The sequence below is a fragment of the Salmo salar genome, chromosome ssa11 (genome assembly GCF_905237065.1).
Source record: "Salmo salar chromosome ssa11, Ssal_v3.1, whole genome shotgun sequence".
NCBI lineage: Eukaryota > Metazoa > Chordata > Actinopteri > Salmoniformes > Salmonidae > Salmo > Salmo salar.
This window is the reverse complement of record NC_059452.1, coordinates 106088752-106108362: the sequence shown is the minus strand read 5'-3', so window position 1 is coordinate 106108362 and position 19611 is coordinate 106088752. Positions and strand designations below refer to the sequence as shown.

Sequence of the window (19611 nt, the reverse complement as noted above, 5' to 3'; positions counted from 1 at the left end):
GTTTTCACTAAGAATTGATTTCTCAGCCTAGATAATAAGGAAGATCATGAATTCGATCACATTTTTAGCTACTTCCTTTTTTCAAGACAAAGTCATTCGCTTTATGCTTTGTTCAATTCTACGCCAAAGACAAATCTTAAAAAATGTATAAGAATTTCTGTCAATGTCGTATTATCTATGTCTTCTATTCATTCCTGAAGTCCTCCCAGATCTCAGCGGGTCCTTTCTTCAGAAATCCCCTTGTAACCGCGGGTCGTCTAAAGGGGACCAAAGCTGCAGCGTGTAGAGTGCTCATTTCTTAACTTTAATGAAGACACTTAAACAACAAAAACGACAGCCAACAGTTCCGTCGGGTACACTTGACAAAACGGAAAACAACCACCCACAAAAACCTTAGGAAGAAAAACCCCTACTTAAATATGATCTCCAATCAGAGGCAACGAGGACCAGCTGCCTCCAATTGGAGATCAACCCCAAAACAACCCCAACATAGAAATAGAAAAAACTAGAACTAAACATAGAAATAGAAAACATAGAAAAAACACAAAACACCCCCTGTCACACTTTACTATAGAAAATGACATCTTACTATGGTCAGGACGTGACAGGGGGTCTGCATGTGAGATAAAAAAATATATATATGTTTTAGAGTTAATTTCGTTCGAGGAGGAGGCGATTCTACACATCATGGGGCGGAGAGAAGATTTTCTGATGCTATGATTTTTATTTTTATTATGACTTAATGAGTGACAGAAGAAAAGAAAAAAAATAGCAATATTTAGACTTTTTAAGACTTTCTCATCTGACTTATTAACAACAGCACAGGAATTATATCTTAGAGTATTATACTTTATGGGTTGTATCCCAAATGTCACCTCCTATAGGACTCTGGTCTAAGGCACTGCACTATAAATAGGGAATAGGCTGCAATTTGGGAAGCTACCTTTCTACTTTCTCATATGAGTAAACATTTTCATTTTTTTTTCTCCATTTTGTCCTGGTTTCCATGCGGTCTTGTATTTATCTACGCTGTCCTTCCATGTCTCTGTGGGGAGGTGGAGAGTCCCTGAACAATATGAATGATTTACTCCTTTTTATACTCTCTCTCTCTCTCTTTCTCTCGTTTTTATTTTTTTTGTTAATTTTCTTTTTTTTGAAATGTCCATTTTGTCAGAAAGGAATATCCTTGTCTCTCTGGGTCTTAGATCTGTATATATGTGCTTGCGTGTTCTGTCAGCCTCTACAATACGTATTTCTACGTCTGACAGTTAAAATAAAATAATTTAAAAGAAATGAACAGCCTTTCTGGCAATAGCGCTCACGTTTAACTTTTCTTTCTCGCTCTGACTTTGCTGATAGCTACTTTATTGAGAGAAAAAAAATGTACTTACTGTGATAGGTGGTTTCCTCACCGACACAAAAAAGGTGCTATCTAGAACCCCCAAAAAGGGTTTTTCGGCTGTCCCCATAGGAGAACCCTTTGATGAACCCTTTTTGGCTCCTGGTAAAATCCTTTTTTGGTTCCATGTAAAGGGTTCTATCTGGAACCCAGCCGAAGAACCCATTAAGAACAAAAAAAATTCTAAGAGATTAGCTATCTTACAATGAATGCACTGTAAGTGACTCTGGATAAGAGAATCTGCTAAATGACTCAAATGTCAAATGAGAGAAAATGACAGCAGCTCACTCATGCTTAACTCTCTCTTTCTTTTATCCCCTCCCTTTCCCCTCTTCCCCCTCTTCCCCCTCCCTCTCCTCTATCCCCTCCCTTTCCCCTCTTCCCCCTCCTCCCCTCCCTCTCCTCTATCCCCTCCCTTTCCCCTCTTCCCCCTCCCTCTCCTCTATCCCCTCCCTTTCCCCTCTTCCTCCTCCTCCTCTCCTCCCTCCTCTATCCCTCTCCCTTTCCCCTCTCTTCCCCCTCCTCCCCTCCCTCTCCTCTATCCCCCTCCCTTTCCCCTCTTCCTCCTCCTCTCCCTCTGCTCTATCCCCCTCCCTTTCCCCTCTTCCTCCTCCTCTCCCTCTCCTCTATCCCCCTCCCTTTCCCCTCTTCCTCCTCCTCTCCCTCTCCTCTATCCCCCTCCCTTTCCCCTCTTCCTCCTCCTCTCCCTCTCCTCTATCCCCCTCCCTTTCCCCTCTTCCTCCTCCCCTCCCTCTCCTCTATCCCTCTCCCTTTCCCCTCTCTTCCCCCTCCTCCCCTCCCTCTCCTCTATCCCCCTCCCTTTCCCCTCTATTCCCCCTCCTCCTCTCCCTCTCCTCTGTCCCTCTCCCTTTCCCCTCTCTTCCCCCTCCTCCCTCCCTCTCCTCTATCCCCCTCCCTTTCCCCTCTATTCCCCCTCCTCCCCTCCCTCTCCTCTATCCCTCTCCCTTTCCCCTCTATTCCCCCTCCTCCTCTCCCTCTCCTCTGTCCCTCTCCCTTTCCCCTCTATTCCCCCTCCTCCCCTCCCTCCTCTAACCCCTCCCTTTCCCCTCTTCCTCCTCCCTCCCCTCCCCCTCCTCCCCTCCCCTCCTCTATCCCCCTCCCTTTCCCCTCTTCCTCCTCCCCTCCCTCTCCTCCCCTCCCCTCCCCTCCTCCCTCCCCTCCTCTATCCCCCTCCCTTTCCCCACTCTTCCCCATCCTCCCCTCCCTCTCCTCCCCTCCCCCTCCCCTCCCCCTCCTCTCCTCCCTCCTCTATCCCCTCCCTTTCCCCTCTCCCTTTCCCCTCCTCCCCTCTCTCCTCTATCCCCCTCCCTTTCCCCTCTCTTCCCCCTCCTCCCCTCCCTCTCCTCTGTCCCTCTCCCTTTCCCCTCCTCTCTCTAGACCCCAATGCCATGGGGCAGCATGGTCCAGACCATGCTCTGATTGGAGGAGTGGTGGCGGTGGTTGTCTTCGTCACCTTGTGTCTCATCATCGTTCTGGGCCGCTACCTGGCCAGGCATAAAGGTACCTGTTATACACTACACCTGTAAAACATCTGACATAGGTAACACACCTGATAGTACCTGTTAAACACATGAAGATAACATACCTGATAGTACCTGTTAAACACATAAAGATAACATACCTGATAGTACCTGCTAAACACATAAAGATAACATACCTGATAGTACCTGTTAAACACATAAAGATAACATACCTGATAGTACCTGTTAAACACATAAAGATAACATACCTGATAGTACCTGTTAAACACATAAAGATAACATCCCTGATAGTACCTGTTAAACACATGAAGATAACATACCTGATAGTACCTGTTAAACACATAAAGATAACATACCTGATAGTACCTGTTAAACACATACAGATAACATACCTGATAGTACTTGTTAAACACATAAAGATAACATACCTGATAGTACCTGTTAAACACATGAAGATAACATACCTGATAGTACCTGTTAAACACATAAAGATAACATACCTGATAGTACCTGTTAAACACATAAAGATAACATACCTGATAGTACCTGTTAAACACATGAAGAAATCATACCTGATAGTACCTGTTAAACACATAAAGATAACATACCTGATAGTACCTGTTAAACACATAAAGATAACATACCTGATAGTACCTGTTAAACACATAAAGATAACATACCTGATAGTACCTGTTAAACACATAAAGATAACATACCTGATAGTACCTGTTAAACACATACAGATAACATACCTGATAGTACTTGTTAAACACATAAAGATAACATACCTGATAGTACCTGTTAAACACATAAAGATAACATACCTGATAGTACCTGTTAAACACATGAAGATAACATACCTGATAGTACCTGTTAAACACATAAAGATAACATACCTGATAGTACCTGTTAAACACATACAGATAACATACCTGATAGTACTTGTTAAACACATAAAGATAACATACCTGATAGTACCTGTTAAACACATAAAGATAACATACCTGATAGTACCTGTTAAACACATAAAGATAACATACCTGATAGTACCTGTTAAACACATAAAGATAACATACCTGATAGTACCTGTTAAAAAACACACCTGTTAAACACATGAAGATAACATACCTGATAGTACCTGTTAAACACATGAAGATAACATACCTGATAGTACCTGTTAAACACATAAAGATAACACACGTCATAGTACCTGTTAAAAAACACACCTGTTAAACACATGAAGATAACATACCTGATAGTACCTGTTAAACACATGAAGATAACATACCTGATAGTACTTGTTAAACACATAAAGATAACATACCTGATAGTACCTGTTAAAAAACACACCTGTTAAACACATGAAGATAACATACCTGATAGTACCTGTTAAACACATGAAGATAACATACCTGATAGTACCTGTTAAACACATAAAGATAACATACCTGATAGTACCTGTTAAACACATGAAGATAACATACCTGATAGTACCTGTTAAACACATACAGATAACATACCTGATAGTACTTGTTAAACACATAAAGATAACATACCTGATAGTACCTGTTAAAAAACACACCTGTTAAACACATGAAGATAACATACCTGATAGTACCTGTTAAACACATGAAGATAACATACCTGATAGTACCTGTTAAACACATAAAGATAACATACCTGATAGTACCTGTTAAACACATAAAGATAACATACCTGATAGTACCTGTTAAACACATAAAGATAACATACCTGATAGTACCTGTTAAACACATAAAGATAACATACCTGATAGTACCTGTTAAACACATAAAGATAACATACCTGATAGTACCTGCTAAACACATAAAGATAACATACCTGATAGTACCTGTTAAACACATAAAGATAACATACCTGATAGTACCTGTTAAACACATAAAGATAACATACCTATTAAACATATAAAGATAACATACCTGATAGTACCTGTTAAACACATACAGATAACATACCTGATAGTACCTGTTAAAAAACACACCTGTTAAACACATGAAGATAACATACCTGATAGTACCTGTTAAACACATGAAGATAACATACCTGATAGTACCTGTTAAACACATGAAGATAACATACCTGATAGTACCTGTTAAACACATAAAGATAACATACCTGATAGTACCTGTTAAACACATAAAGATAACACACGTCATAGTAACTGTTAAACACATGAAGAAATCATACCTGATAGTACCTGTTAAACACATGAAGATAACATACCTGATAGTACCTGTTAAACACATAAAGATAACACACCTGATAGTAACTGTTAAACACATAAAGATAACATACCTGATAGTACCTGTTAAACACATAAAGATAACATACCTGACAGTACCTGTTAAACACATAAAGATAACACACCTGATAGTACCTGTTAAACACATAAAGATAACATACCTGATAGTACCTGTTAAAAAACACACCTGTTAAACACATGAAGATAACATACCTGATTGTACCTGTTAAACACATGAAGATAACATACCTGATAGTACCTGTTAAACACATCAAGATAACATACCTGATAGTACCTGTTAAACACATAAAGATAACATACCTGATAGTACCTGTTAAACACATAAAGATAACACACGTCATAGTACCTGTTAAACACATGAAGAAATCATACCTGATAGTACCTGTTAAACACATGAAGATAACATACCTGATAGTACCTGTTAAACACATAAAGATAACATACCTGATAGTACCTGTTAAACACATAAAGATAACATACCCGATAGTACCTGTTAAACACATAAAGATAACATACCTGATAGTACCTGTTAAACACATAAAGATAACATACCTGATAGTACCTGCTAAACACATAAAGATAACATACCTGATAGTACCTGTTAAACACATAAAGATAACATACCTGATAGTACCTGTTAAACACATAAAGATAACATACCTGATAGTACCTGTTAAACACATAAAGATAACATACCTGATAGTACCTGCTAAACACATAAAGATAACATACCTGATAGTACCTGTTAAACACATAAAGATAACATACCTGATAGTACCTGTTAAACACATAAAGATAACATCCCTGATAGTACCTGTTAAACACATAAAGATAACATACCTGATAGTACCTGTTAAACACATAAAGATAACATACCTGATAGTACCTGTTAAACACATAAAGATAACATACCTGATAGTACCTGTTAAAAAACACACCTGTTAAACACATGAAGATAACATACCTGATAGTACCTGTTAAACACATGAAGATAACATACCTGATAGTACCTGTTAAACACATACAGATAACATACCTGATAGTACTTGTTAAACACATAAAGATAACATACCTGATAGTACCTGTTAAACACATAAAGATAACATACCTGATAGTACCTGTTAAACACATAAAGATAACATACCTGATAGTACCTGTTAAACACATGAAGATAACATACCTGATAGTACCTGTTAAACACATACAGATAACATACCTGATAGTACTTGTTAAACACATAAAGATAACATACCTGATAGTACCTGTTAAAAAACACACCTGTTAAACACATGAAGATAACATACCTGATAGTACCTGTTAAACACATAAAGATAACATACCTGATAGTACCTGTTAAACACATGAAGATAACATACCTGATAGTACCTGTTAAACACATAAAGATAACATACCTGATAGTACCTGTTAAACACATGAAGATAACATACCTGATAGTACCTGTTAAACACATAAAGATAACATACCTGATAGTACCTGTTAAACACATAAAGATAACATACCTGATAGTACCTGTTAAACACATGAAGATAACATACCTGATAGTACCTGTTAAACACATAAAGATAACATACCTGATAGTACCTGTTAAACACATAAAGATAACATACCTGATAGTACCTGTTAAACACATAAAGATAACATACCTGATAGTACCTGTTAAACACATAAAGATAACATACCTGATAGTACCTGTTAAACACATAAAGATAACATACCTGATAGTACCTGCTAAACACATAAAGATAACATACCTGATAGTACCTGTTAAACACATAAAGATAACATACCTGTTAAACATATAAAGATAACATACCTGATAGTACCTGTTAAACACATAAAGATAACATACCTGATAGTACCTGTTAAACACATAAAGATAACATACCTGTTAAACATATAAAGATAACATACCTGATAGTACCTGTTAAACACATACAGATAACATACCTGATAGTACCTGTTAAAAAACACACCTGTTAAACACATACAGATAACATACCTGATAGTACTTGTTAAACACATAAAGATAACATACCTGATAGTACCTGTTAAAAAACACACCTGTTAAACACATGAAGATAACATACCTGATAGTACCTGTTAAACACATGAAGATAACATACCTGATAGTACCTGTTAAACACATACAGATAACATACCTGATAGTACTTGTTAAACACATAAAGATAACATACCTGATAGTACCTGTTAAAAAACACACCTGTTAAACACATGAAGATAACATACCTCATAGTACCTGTTAAACACATAAAGATAACATACCTGATAGTACCTGTTAAACACATGAAGATAACATACCTGATAGTACCTGTTAAACACATAAAGATAACATACCTGATAGTACCTGTTAAACACATGAAGATAACATACCTGATAGTACCTGTTAAACACATAAAGATAACATACCTGATAGTACCTGTTAAACACATAAAGATAACATACCTGATAGTACCTGTTAAACACATGAAGATAACATACCTGATAGTACCTGTTAAACACATAAAGATAACATACCTGATAGTACCTGTTAAACACATAAAGATAACATACCTGATAGTACCTGTTAAACACATAAAGATAACATACCTGATAGTACCTGTTAAACACATAAAGATAACATACCTGATAGTACCTGTTAAACACATAAAGATAACATACCTGATAGTACCTGTTAAACACATAAAGATAACATACCTGATAGTACCTGTTAAACACATAAAGATAACATACCTGATAGTACCTGCTAAACACATAAAGATAACATACCTGATAGTAATTGTTAAACACATAAAGATAACATACCTGTTAAACATATAAAGATAACATACCTGATAGTACCTGTTAAACACATAAAGATAACATACCTGATAGTACCTGTTAAACACATAAAGATAACATACCTGTTAAACATATAAAGATAACATACCTGATAGTACCTGTTAAACACATACAGATAACATACCTGATAGTACCTGTTAAACACATACAGATAACATACCTGATAGTACTTGTTAAACACATAAAGATAACATACCTGATAGTACCTGTTAAAAAACACACCTGTTAAACACATGAAGATAACATACCTGATAGTACCTGTTAAACACATGAAGATAACATACCTGATAGTACCTGTTAAACACATACAGATAACATACCTGATAGTACTTGTTAAACACATAAAGATAACATACCTGATAGTACCTGTTAAAAAACACACCTGTTAAACACATGAAGATAACATACCTCATAGTACCTGTTAAACACATAAAGATAACATACCTGATAGTACCTGTTAAACACATGAAGATAACATACCTGATAGTACCTGTTAAACACATAAAGATAACATACCTGATAGTACCTGTTAAACACATGAAGATAACATACCTGATAGTACCTGTTAAACACATAAAGATAACATACCTGATAGTACCTGTTAAACACATAAAGATAACATACCTGATAGTACCTGTTAAACACATGAAGATAACATACCTGATAGTACCTGTTAAACACATAAAGATAACATACCTGATAGTACCTGTTAAACACATAAAGATAACATACCTGATAGTACCTGTTAAACACATAAAGATAACATACCTGATAGTACCTGTTAAACACATAAAGAAAACATACCTGATAGTACCTGTTAAACACATAAAGATAACATACCTGATAGTACCTGTTAAACACATGAAGATAACATACCTGATAGTACCTGTTAAACACATAAAGATAACATACCTGATAGTACCTGTTAAACACATAAAGATAACATACCTGATAGTACCTGCTAAACACATAAAGATAACATACCTGATAGTACCTGTTAAACACATAAAGATAACATACCTGTTAAACATATAAAGATAACATACCTGATAGTACCTGTTAAACACATAAAGATAACATACCTGATAGTACCTGTTAAACACATAAAGAAAACATACCTGATAGTACCTGTTAAACACATAAAGATAACATACCTGATAGTACCTGTTAAACACATGAAGATAACATACCTGATAGTACCTGTTAAACACATAAAGATAACATACCTGATAGTACCTGTTAAACACATAAAGATAACATACCTGATAGTACCTGCTAAACACATAAAGATAACATACCTGATAGTACCTGTTAAACACATAAAGATAACATACCTGTTAAACATATAAAGATAACATACCTGATAGTACCTGTTAAACACATACAGATAACATACCTGATAGTACCTGTTAAAAAACACACCTGTTAAACACATGAAGATAACATACCTGATAGTACCTGTTAAACACATAAAGATAACATACCTGATAGTACCTGTTAAACACATGAAGATAACATACCTGATACTACCTGTTAAACACATAAAGATAACATACCTGATAGTACCTGTTAAACACATAAAGATAACACACGTCATAGTACCTGTTAAACACATGAAGAAATCATACCTGATAGTACCTGTTAAACACATGAAGATAACATACCTGATAGTACCTGTTAAACACATAAAGATAACATACCTGATAGTACCTGTTAAACACATAAAGATAACATACCTGATAGTACCTGTTAAACACATAAAGATAACATACCTGACAGTACCTGTTAAACACATGAAGATTACATACCTGATAGTACCTGTTAAACACATAAAGATAACATACCTGACAGTACCTGTTAAACACATAAAGATAACACACCTGATAGTACCTGTTAAACACATAAAGATAACATACCTGATAGTACCTGTTAAAAAACACACCTGTTAAACACATGAAGATAACATACCTGATAGTACCTGTTAAACACATGAAGATAACATACCTGATAGTACCTGTTAAACACATAAAGATAACATACCTGATAGTACCTGTTAAACACATAAAGATAACACACGTCATAGTACCTGTTAAACACATGAAGAAATCATACCTGATAGTACCTGTTAAACACATGAAGATAACATACCTGATAGTACCTGTTAAACACATAAAGATAACACACCTGATAGTAACTGTTAAACACATAAAGATAACATACCTGATAGTACCTGTTAAACACATAAAGATAACATACCTGATAGTACCTGTTAAACACATAAAGATAACATACCTGACAGTACCTGTTAAACACATGAAGATAACATACCTGATAGTACCTGTTAAACACATAAAGATAACATACCTGATAGTACCTGTTAAACACATAAAGATAACATACCTGACAGTACCTGTTAAACACATAAAGATAACATACCTGATAGTACCTGTTAAACACATAAAGATAACATACCTGATAGTACCTGCTAAACACATAAAGATAACATACCTGATAGTACCTGTTAAACACATAAAGATAACACACCTGATAGTACCTGTTAAACACATAAAGATAACATACCTGATAGTACCTGTTAAAAAACACACCTGTTAAACACATGAAGATAACATACCTGATAGTACCTGTTAAACACATAAAGATAACACACGTCATAGTACCTGTTAAACACATGAAGAAATCATACCTGATAGTACCTGTTAAACACATGAAGATAACATACCTGATAGTACCTGTTAAACACATAAAGATAACACACCTGATAGTACCTGTTAAACACATGAAGATAACATACCTGATAGTACCTGTTAAACACATAAAGATAACATACCTGATAGTACCTGTTAAACACATAAAGATAACATACCTGATAGTACCTGTTAAACACATAAAGATAACATACCTGATAGTACCTGTTAAACACATAAAGATAACATACCTGATAGTACCTGTTAAACACATAAAGATAACATACCTGATAGTACCTGTTAAACACATAAAGATAACATACCCGATAGTACCTGTTAAACACATAAAGATAACACACCTGATAGTACCTGTTAAACACATAAAGATAACATACCTGATAGTACCTGCTAAACACATAAAGATAACATACCTGACAGTACCTGTTAAACACATGAAGATAACATACCTGATAGTACCTGTTAAACACATGAAGATAACATACCTGATAGTACCTGTTAAACACATAAAGATAACATACCTGATAGTACCTGTTAAACACATAAAGATAACATACCTGATAGTACCTGTTAAACACATAAAGATAACATACCTGATAGTACCTGTTAAACACATAAAGATAACATACCTGATAGTACCTGTTAAAAAACACACCTGTTAAACACATGAAGATAACATACCTGATAGTACCTGTTAAACACATAAAGATAACATACCTGATAGTACCTGTTAAACACATAAAGATAACATACCTGATAGTACCTGTTAAACACATAAAGATAACATACCTGATAGTACCTGTTAAACACATAAAGATAACATACCTGATAGTACCTGTTAAACACATAAAGATAACATACCTGATAGTACCTGTTAAACACATGAAGATAACATACCTGATAGTACCTGTTAAACACATGAAGATAACATACCTGATAGTACCTGTTAAACACATAAAGATAACATACCTGATAGTAGTAAAAGTGACAGTACCACACCTGACTAATTCTCTTTGTCTATCCAGTTTGTTTATAATCAGGTTCATTGTCAGATATAAAGGTAGGTCACCTGTTAATAACACACCTGACCAACTCTATTACATTTATAACCAGATATCAGGTATAAAGGTAACACACTTGACAATAACACACCTGACCATCTATAACCAGTGTTTGTAGCCCAATTAAAATAACCAGGGTTACCTGCAGGGACGGGCATAAAGGTAACGCACCTTACCAAAGTATAACAAGTGTTTATAACCCAGTGAAGTAACCAGGTATAACCAGGTGTAACACACCTTACCAAGTATAACCAGTGTTTATAACCCTGTGAAGTAATCAGGTATAACCAGGTGTAACGCACCTTACCAAGTATAACCAGTGTTTATAACCCAGTGAAGTAACCAGGTATAACCAGGTGTAACGCACCTTACCAAGTATAACCAGTGTTTATATCCCAGTGAAGTAACCAGGTATAACCAGGTGTAACACACCTTACCAAGTATAACCAGTGTTTATAACCCAGTGAAGTAACCAGCTATAACCTGACAATAACACACCAATAATTGGGTCCGTTCTGGCAGTCGTAATTTACAGTCTTTCTAGGGCAGACCAGGGGTTTTAGACCAAGGGTTTTGGACCAGGGGTTTTAGACCAGGGGTTTTAGACCAGGGGTTTTGGACCAGGGGGTTTTGGACCAGGGGTTTTGGACCAGGGATTTTAGACCAGGGGTTTTGGACCAGGGATTTTAGACCAGGGGTTTTGGACCAGGGATTTTGGACCAGGGGTTTTAGACCAGGGGTTTTGGACCAGGGATTTTAGACCAGAGGTTTTGGACCAGGGGTTTTAGACCAGGGGTTTTGGACCAGGGGTTTTGGACCAGGGGTTTTGGACCAGGGGGTTTTGGACCAGGGATTTTGGACCAGGGGTTTTAGACCAGGGGTTTTGGTACCTATAAGTTGCTACACCAGCAGTGCTTGTTACTTTACGCTCCAGACCAGGCACTGGAGGACTGGTATTTTACATTGTGTTTAACACAGAACCACCATGGATATGTTTCTCATGTTTATATGTTGTCTGTGGTCCAATAGGAACGTACCTCATATGTTCTCTTCCTGTCTGTTGTCCAATAGGAATATACCTCACGTATTGTTTTCCTGTCTGTTGTCCAATAGGAACGTACCTGACCAACGAGGCCAAAGGAGCGGACGACGCGCCTGATGCTGATACAGCTATCATCAACGCTGAGGGCAACACACATGCTGAGGAGAAGAAGGAGTACTTTATCTAGACTGTAGAGGGCGCTCCGATCTGCTGCCCACTCTTTCTCTCTGTCTTTATGTCTGTATTCCTCTATCTCTCCCTCTCTCCCCCTCTTTATCTCTCTCTCCGTCCCTTTTCTATACTTTATTTAGACTGCAGAGGGGGATATGCTGCCCCCTCTTTCTCTCCCTATTTCTCTCTCTCTCTCTCTTTCCAATTTCTCCTTCTCTCTCTCTCTCTCTCTCTCTCTCTCTCTCTCTCTCTCTCTCTCTCTCTCCACTGCCCCTGCTGCGTCACTAAGGAAACCCCTTGGGCAGTCCACAGAGAGGAAAAACTCCACCTTCTCCTTTTTCCCTCATCCCTTCTTTCCTGCTGGCCTTTCTGTTCTCTTTTTTTTATCATTTCATTCCGCCCTTCACTTCTTCTACACTTTTTTTTATTTTTTAACCGTCCTAGTTTCTGACGCCGGCCTTCGTTTTTAAAGGCAGCGCCCTCTACTGGCTGTCTGGAGATGTTGCCTTTTTTTTTTTTTTTACATATTTGATGTGAAATAAACCCCTGAGAATCTGCATATCCACCGACACCGAGACCACTTCAGACTCCTTATTAAACGCCTAAACACCTCCTCTCTCTCACACACACACACACACACACACACACACACACACACACACACACACACACACACACACACACACACACACACACACACACACACACACACCCAACACCCTCACGTTTACACGGTGCCTCAAATATGCCGCCTTCATTCACACTGTCAGTAATGCTGTTGTTTAACTGCTTTATGTCATTCATTTACATTGATGCTACAAATGCTCTCTTCTTATTTTGCCTGTCATGTCACAGCTCCTAGGCTTCAACGTTGTTTAATTAAACATGTTCGTTTTTTTTACATTTTTATTTAAATGAATATATGTGCTGGTTACGCCTTATGTCTTTCAGACGAAATGATACATTAGATGATCTGTCTTCTTCACTGTTCCCTTCACTGTTCCTTCACTGTTCCCTTCACTGTTCCCTTCACTGTCCCCCTTCACTGTTCCCTTCACTGTTCCCTTCACTGTCCCCTTCACTGTCCCCCTTCACTGTTCCCTTCACTGTCCCCCTTCACTGTTCCCTTCACTGTCCTCCTTCACTGTTCCCTTCACTGTCCCCCTTCACTGACTCCTTCACTGCTCCTTCACTGTCCCCCTTCACTGTTCTATTACACTGACTCCTTCACTGTCCACCTTCACTGTTCCCTTCACTGTCCCCTTCACTGTCCCCTTCACTGTTCTATTACACTGATTCCTTCACTGTCCCCCTTCACTGTCCCCCTTCACTGTCCCCTTCACTGTTCCCTTCACTGTTTTATTACACTGATTCCTTCACTGTCCCCCTTCACTGTCCCCTTCACTGTTCTATTACACTGATTCCTTCACTGTCCCCCTTCACTGTTCCCTTCACTGTCCCCCTTCACTGTCCCCTTCACTGTTCTATTACACTGATTCCTTCACTGTCCCCCTTCACTGGCCCCTTCACTGTTCTATTACACTGATTCCTTCACTGTCCCCCTTTACTGTCCCCTTCACTTCCCCCCTTCACTGTTCCCTTCACTGTCCCCCTTCACTGTTCCCTTCACTGTCCCCCTTCACTGTTCCCTTCACTGTTCCCTTCACTGTTCCCTTCACTGTCCCCCTTCACTGTTCCCTTCACTGTCCCCTTCACTGTCCCCTTCACTTACCCCTTCACTACCCATCTACTGTCCCCTTCACTGTCTCCTTCACTGTCTCCTTCACTGTCCCCTTCACTGACCCCTTCACTGTTCAATTACATTGCCTCCTTCACTGGTCCCTTCACTACCCATCTACTGTCCCCTTCACTGTCCCCTTCACTGTTCAATTACATTGCCTCCTTCACTGGTCCCTTCACTACCCATCTACCCACCAACCCCTTCACTGTCCCCTTCACTAACCCTTCACTGTCCCCTTCAATGTCCCCTTCACTGTCCCCTTCACTAACCCTTCACTGTCCCCTTCACTGTCCCCTTCACTGTCCCCTTCACTGTCCCCTTCACCATCCCTTCAATGTCCCCTTCAATGTCCCCTTCACCATCCCTTCAATGTCCCCTTCACTGCCCCCTTCACTGTCCCCTTCACTAACCCTTCACTGTCCCCTTCACTAACCCTTCGCAGTCCCCTTCACTGTCACCCTGAATAAAACTGTACCTGAAAAAAAGGATAGACTTGTAAACAAGAGCCCTTGCCTCCTGCATGACAGGACAGAGGGTTTTCTGGTATAATACAAACTGTATTCAAGAAACAATGGCCCGTTGTAGGATAAAGATAGGATGGAGGTTTTGTGTGAGATATATGTTGTGAGATATGATATGTGGGTAATTTGTTCTTCATTATTAGTCATTAGTCCATATAGGTGGTAGAGTCTTTAAGACAGACGAAACGACTGATCATTAACGACACTCATAATATAAATTCTGAACACCAAAAAGGAACGAAAACGATGCTGGGTGAAGGTTTATATCAAATGAAATTGAAACAACAATCAATTAATGTCTTGCTTTTTAAATCACGCATAATAATCATTACCTTGATTACTTCTACTGTCTGTGATACATGATGCGTCTGTCTGTCTGTATATTCCTGTTCAGAACCCTGCTGCGCTAACGCAACACTCTCACAGTGTCACCTTGGCAACTTAGTATCTATCTATCTATCTATCTACAGCACCATCGGTTGCCGAAGGGATGTAGAACGATGCTATTATTTGGGGTAGTCAGTGCTTGACTTGGGCCAGAGCTGTCTGGAGCGCCGCACTGGCATAAAAACAAAGGGCTTGTCACTGGCCCGGATTCACGCACAGTGGCAAAAAAAAAAAAAAACGCTCATCAAAGTAGGAATGAAGGCGGGATCTGCATTGAATAGCAATGGAGAATGTGCATTTATATGCTAATTCTGCTTTGTTCAAGCTTATTTGACGGAAAGTCTGTAAGTCCGGTTTATGCGTGCCACTTGACTGTTCAAGTTAGAAAATACGCCAGCCTGAAAGCGCAGGAAGTTGCCTGTTCAAGTTAGAAAACAGGAAGTTGCCTGTTCAAGTTACAAAACAGGAAGTTGCCTGTTCAAGTTAGAAAACAGGAAGTTGCCTGTTCAAGTTAGAAAACAGGAAGTTGCTGTTCCAAATTGATGTTAAGAGTCATAAAAGTCATATTATTGGGAATTCCTTTTTAAATGTATTATCAATCACTTTAAAAATCGACATATCAGCCCTGATCAGAATTAGGCCTACCCTTCAACATGTGTGTGCTGTGGATCATCTATTAAAATAAAGGTTCAATAACAAAAAAAAAAAAATATTTAAAAAAAAAATCTGTGTGCCAGTGCAGTTGACTGAGGAGAGAGAGAGAGATGTTTCAGCAGCAGGTAGAAATATAAAATAAAATAACGCTAGACTAACTAAATAGCCAATTCAAAACGTAACTAAACATGCTCCAGCCTATCTCGCTAGTTAGCGTTTTTTGGGGGGTTTTTTTGTTGTTGCTATAGACCTAAGCATTAATGTTGTTAACTCCAATGGTTCTGTTGAGAAATACATCTGACACCGTTATTTGAAAGCTGGGATTCCCGTCTATTAAGCAGAAGGCTATGTAACTCCAACAAACGTCTAAAAATAGCCTAATTGAAAAATAGCTTCCATGCTCTGCGTAGATCTGCTCTGAAACATTAATATTTTAGCCTTATAAGGTTATAGATAACCACGACTTAGCTACCTTCCTTTGAAGTAACCTACTTCATCCATTTTTATCCCTGATTCATTGAATGAGGGAATAATTGTATAAAGACAAAAAAAAAAAAAAAGTATTTGGTTTGGTAATATTGTAACCTTTTGTATCATGGGGTGGCCAGCCATCGTCCAGGAGAGCTACTGGGAGTGCAGGTTTTTATTCCAGCCCTGCTCTAATACTCCACAGTGTAGCCTTAACATCAGCTGCTCGACAGGACCTTGCTATAAGCAGACTCGGATGTGTTTCAGGGCTGCCTGCATGTCCAGCAACTCTTCAGATGGAGAGTTGACCACACGTGTTTTATACAGTAGCCCAACAATGCAGTTATTCTACTTTGTGGGGGGGGGGGGGGTTAAGTGCCTTGATCAAGGGCACAACGGCAGGAGATAGTAGGCCAACGTGGAATCAGAGACCAGTAGCCTTCTAGTGTCAATACCACATTTATTCAGACTTTTTAATGTAGGCTATATAGAGACGCTACCAATTATCGGTCATGGAAATTTGGTTGTCATGAAAAAGTCATAAAATTCCATCTGTCAAAATGTGCATGAACCTTTAACAGTGAATAGTCAGAAGTTTCTACAGCATCATTTCATATAGGAATTTCGGTGAACATATTCTAATGGATTGACTTGGAAAAAATACAGCTCCTGCACCTCTTTCATCCCAAGTCAAGCACTGTGGGTAGTAGAGTAGTGTTGTATAGGTCGTTATCAATAAAAAAAAAACGGAACAATACGGCGTAGAGCGTTCCTTTTACCCGCCAGGTGAGGCAAGGAGACTCCCAGCTCAGCTATAACCATGGACAACTCCGTGCCGTTTAAGCGATTCAAAGGGATTCAACTATTTGACCTCTAGCGGCTAAATCGAACATGCTGCACCGTATTATGGCGTTGTATTGGTAACGACCAATTGTATGGATACTTTTCTTTTATTAAAAAAAAAAAAATGTTCTTTTTTTTTTCTTCTTTTTTTTAAAAGTATTTTATAGTTTGGGCCAAGACTTGGCCTTGAATGGAGCATTGGGAAACCCCAAAAAAACATTCAACAGAAAAGACAAATACAGAAGCACAACAACCATCCCTCCCCTTGAACATCAGTGTTACCTTGACAACTGCTAGTTACCCTCAGGAATGGTTCTGCTTAGAGTTGCAAAATTCTGAAATCTTTCCCAGAATTCCCGGGTTTTTCCAGAAATCCAGATTGGAGGATTTTGCAACCCTAGTTAAAATAAGAGGAGAGAAATTGGCTTTCCCTTATTCAACCAATAATAATAATAGTATAAAACAACCTACTGTACTCCATATCAGACCGTAGTGTTTAATATATAAACAGTATACAGTAGACAGTCTTTGATTTGATGTTTTGTTGATATATGGTTCTTAGCCCTCCCCTTGTGCATACGGCTGGCTGTATATTGCATCTGCTAAATGTGGTAACTAGTAAAAGATGTTGTTAGATTTTGGGATCCTTATACCTTCAGATTTGTATATTAGCCAATTTATCTACTGAAGGAAGAAAAAAAATAGCTACACTTTTTATTTGTCATTGCTAATATCTTTTCAGCACAAGGCATGTATATACTGTGTAAGTGCAGAATTTTGGTAATACACATTTTGACAAGTTTTCTTTTTTTCTTTGACCATTTTCCAAATCTCATCTTTAATTTATTTGATTTCAAAATGATTTAATTGAGGAGGACACTGTAGTGTTGGTGGCATGCTGTGCTGCAGATCTGAAAGGTGTTGTTGGAGAAAAGAGTGTCAGGGGTCAATAGGTAAAGTTAGGAAAACACACCACACATTGTTAGCTAGCTCGTTAGCTAGTTTTGTTAGCTAACTGTTTAGCTAGGCTCATTAGCTAGCTCCAACACCACACGTAGTTAGCTAGCTCGTTAGCTAGCTTTCTTAGCTAACTGTTTAGCTAGGTTCATTAGCTAGCTCCAACACCACACGTAGTTAGCTAGCTCGTTAGCTAGCTTTCTTAGCTAACTGTTTAGCTAGGTTCATTAGCTAGCTCCAACACCACACGTAGTTAGCTAGCTCGTTAGCTAGTTTTGTTAGCTAACTGTTTAGCTAGGCTCATTAGCTAGCTCCAACAACACACGTCGTTAGCTAGCTCATTAGCTAGTTTTGTTAGCTAACTGTTTAGCTAGCTTCGTTAACTAGCTCCAGCAAAAATCGTGGTTGATGTTTCACAGTCACTACTAGCGATTATATCATGTTGTCATTATCACTTCTGGTAATAATAAAGCATTTACACACGATATTCAGATTGAAAGTTTCTGAACAACATCATTAGATTCATACTTTCAAGGTACACAATCAATGGGGTTAAAGGTCACCCTTTTCATTGTGATTTTTTTTTTTCTTTCTAGAATGTTTTATATGACACTACACAATGTAGATTATATAAGAACCAATAGATGACACATTATAGATTCCAACATATCATTAAAACCAAGCTGAAAGTCTTCATTTAGATGTACAGACACGTTTAGCGTGTAGCAAAGACTGGATGTACACAGGTCACAATAGGAATATAATAAGGGGGTAACTTTTCCCCCCCCCACCCCAAAAAAACTCCCAGGTTTTACTGAAATGCCAGTTGTAAGGTTCCCAGAATCAGGAGGGAACAAGCAGAAAATCCAGAATATTCCAACAAGGATTTATTGAAAATTTGGGATTTTGTTTGGGGGGGGGGGGGAAGCAATTACAGAAATTCTGCAACCACTGCAACAT

At 38.3% G+C, this 19611-nt stretch overlaps 1 protein-coding gene across 1 annotated transcript in view; it reads left to right on the top strand.

Moving 5' to 3' along the window:
- Positions 1–19136, top strand: part of LOC106563906 (cell adhesion molecule 2) — a 678742-nt gene extending 659606 nt beyond the window's left edge. Inside the window, exons 9-10 of the mRNA XM_014129855.2 lie at positions 2798–2920; positions 12981–19136. Of these exons, the coding sequence (XP_013985330.2) occupies positions 2798–2920; positions 12981–13096 (239 nt within the window). The 3' untranslated portion in view covers positions 13097–19136. The remainder of the gene's footprint in view (positions 1–2797; positions 2921–12980) is intronic.
- The last annotated feature ends 475 nt before the right edge of the window (positions 19137–19611 follow it).